Source organism: Bison bison, unplaced genomic scaffold, assembly GCF_000754665.1.
Source record: "Bison bison bison isolate TAMUID 2011002044 unplaced genomic scaffold, Bison_UMD1.0 scf7180017855082, whole genome shotgun sequence".
NCBI lineage: Eukaryota > Metazoa > Chordata > Mammalia > Artiodactyla > Bovidae > Bison > Bison bison.
Window position 1 is genome coordinate 13,523 of NW_011485655.1, and position 2,179 is coordinate 15,701.

Here is a 2,179-nt window from a genome sequence, read left to right on the forward strand (position 1 = left end):
TTTTGAGTTCCTCTTCACTTTCTGCCATAAGGGTGGTGTCATCTGCATATCTGAGGTTATTGAGATTTCTCCCAGCAATCTTGATTCCAGCTTGTGTTTCTTCCAGTCCAGCGTTTCAGCAGGAATCAGGCCGCTGGGACACTGTTTGTCGTACAGGGAGGGCAGCAGCAGACACTTGACACTTGACAAATTCCTTTTCCTATTTGGAACCAGTCTGTTGTTCCATGTCCAGTTCTAACTGTTGCTTCCTGACCTGCATACGTGTGTCTATTCTTTTTCAAATTCTTTTCCCATTTAGATTGTAAAACTATTATTTAAATTGAAGTTGATGAAAATCTAATGATCAAAGTATTCATAGTATAATTTTAGATCATTTTATCAGATTTTTTTAATTTATTTATTTATATTAATTGGAGGATAATTATTTTACAGTATTGTGATGGTTTTTGCCATACATCAACATGAATCAGCCATAGGTATACCTGGGTCCCCACCATCCTGAGCACCCCTCCCACCTCCCCTGCCACCCTATCCCTCCGGGTTGTCCCAGAGCATGGGCTTCGGGGGCCCTGCTTCATGCATGGAACTTGCACTGGTCATCTATGTTACCTATGGTAATGTACATGTTTCAGTGCTATTCTCTCAAATCATCCTACCCTTGCTAATTGCCTCTATCTGGAAAGAAAGTCAATGTAGAAATCTTCTTAATGGAAAAAGTTTCCTCAGCGCCAAGACAGGACGTGGTTGGAGCCCCATCTGCAGTTTGAATACTGGGAACAGGTTCCCTCTGTGTACTGTGCCTCACAGCACAGAGGTAGGTGGTCGAGTCACTGTGCTGAGAAGCTGCAATGTATAAAGCACTGTGTCTTGATGATTTATCCAACGAGACTGTAATTCTTCCACTTGCTTGTTCTTTCTGATTTGCCTGAATTGACAATAGAGATGTGAGCCCTTTCCCGGGATCCTGCCGGAACCACTGAAGGAAGTACAGAGCGCTGTCAGTGTAAGTGCAGTTAAGAACCACGCTGTCTCCCTCTCTCACGTTCAGAGCTTCAGGACTCTGACTCACGTCCTGTTTAGTGCTCACCCTTGTTCAGAAAGATAAAACAGAGACAGGCTGGTTAGTGGCTGATTATTCTTTGAAAACTAATTTTAAGTTTACTTTTTTGCTCTCTACAGGAACTCCCAGAAACCATGCAGGTACAACTCCCAGACTTCCTCTCTTCCCTGGGGAGGAATATCCAGGAGTTGCCCATTCTTTGCCCATTTCCAAATCCCTTTAACTCACAGTCTAGTTGTAACCAAAGGATGAGCAGGCTTAGGGATTTGTCCATTCCTTCTGTTATGTAGACTCACTGAGAACTGAGTTCTTGTGTCTGTAAAATGTTCAAGGACTCACAGGATAAAAGATCTACTTTGCTGCCTCTTGTTTTCAAAACTTTCTACAGGAAACACAGCGTCAGCCCAGCCAATCAGAGCAAGCTACATAGGCATGGAGGAGGCCGGCGCCAGAAGCCCATCTGCCAAGAGTGGGAGGTTGCAATGGAAACACCACCATCTCAGGACAAAGCCCAGCCTTGCCAGACAAATGCTTATCTCTTTCCCTCCTCTTTCCCTCCTCCTAGGGAAAACAATTTTTAACACATCAGATTTGTAGAATGTGGTTAAGTATGTACATAGAGGGGCTTCTCCGATGGCTCAAACAGTAAAGAATCTGCCTGCAATTCAGGAGACCGAAGTTCTATCTCTGGGTGGGGAAGATCCCCTGGAGATAGGAATGACAACCCACTCCAGTATTCTTGCCTGGAAAATTCCATGGACAGAGGAGCCTGGTGGGCTACAGTCCATGGGGTGGCAAAGACTCAGACACTAATGAGTAACTAATACACACAGGTACCTAGAGAGAAATGTAAGCGTAGGTACAGGGAGGGAGGAAAGAGGGGGGTTCGGGATGGAGAATATGTGTATATCTGTGGTGGATTCATGTTGATGTATGGCAAAACCAATACAGCATTGTAAAGTAATTAACCTCCAATTAAATAAATTTATAATTTTTAAAAAAGAAAAAATTACACAGTAAAAAAAAGTAAGTTTGCAATTTGAAGTACAAAAAAAAAGAAAAGAAGAAATCATAGGTTTTACTGCACAGCTGTAGCTGAACCTCTTCAGATTCCTGTAA

General features: G+C 43.0%; 1 gene segment (V, D, J or C); it reads right to left on the reverse strand.

Moving 5' to 3' along the window:
* Positions 1-661: 661 nt before the first annotated feature.
* Positions 662-1,384, reverse strand: LOC105001680. The segment is given in 2 exon segments: positions 662-1,089; positions 1,289-1,384. Coding segments are annotated over 2 exon segments (474 nt in total).
* Between the last annotated feature and the right edge of the window lie 795 nt (positions 1,385-2,179).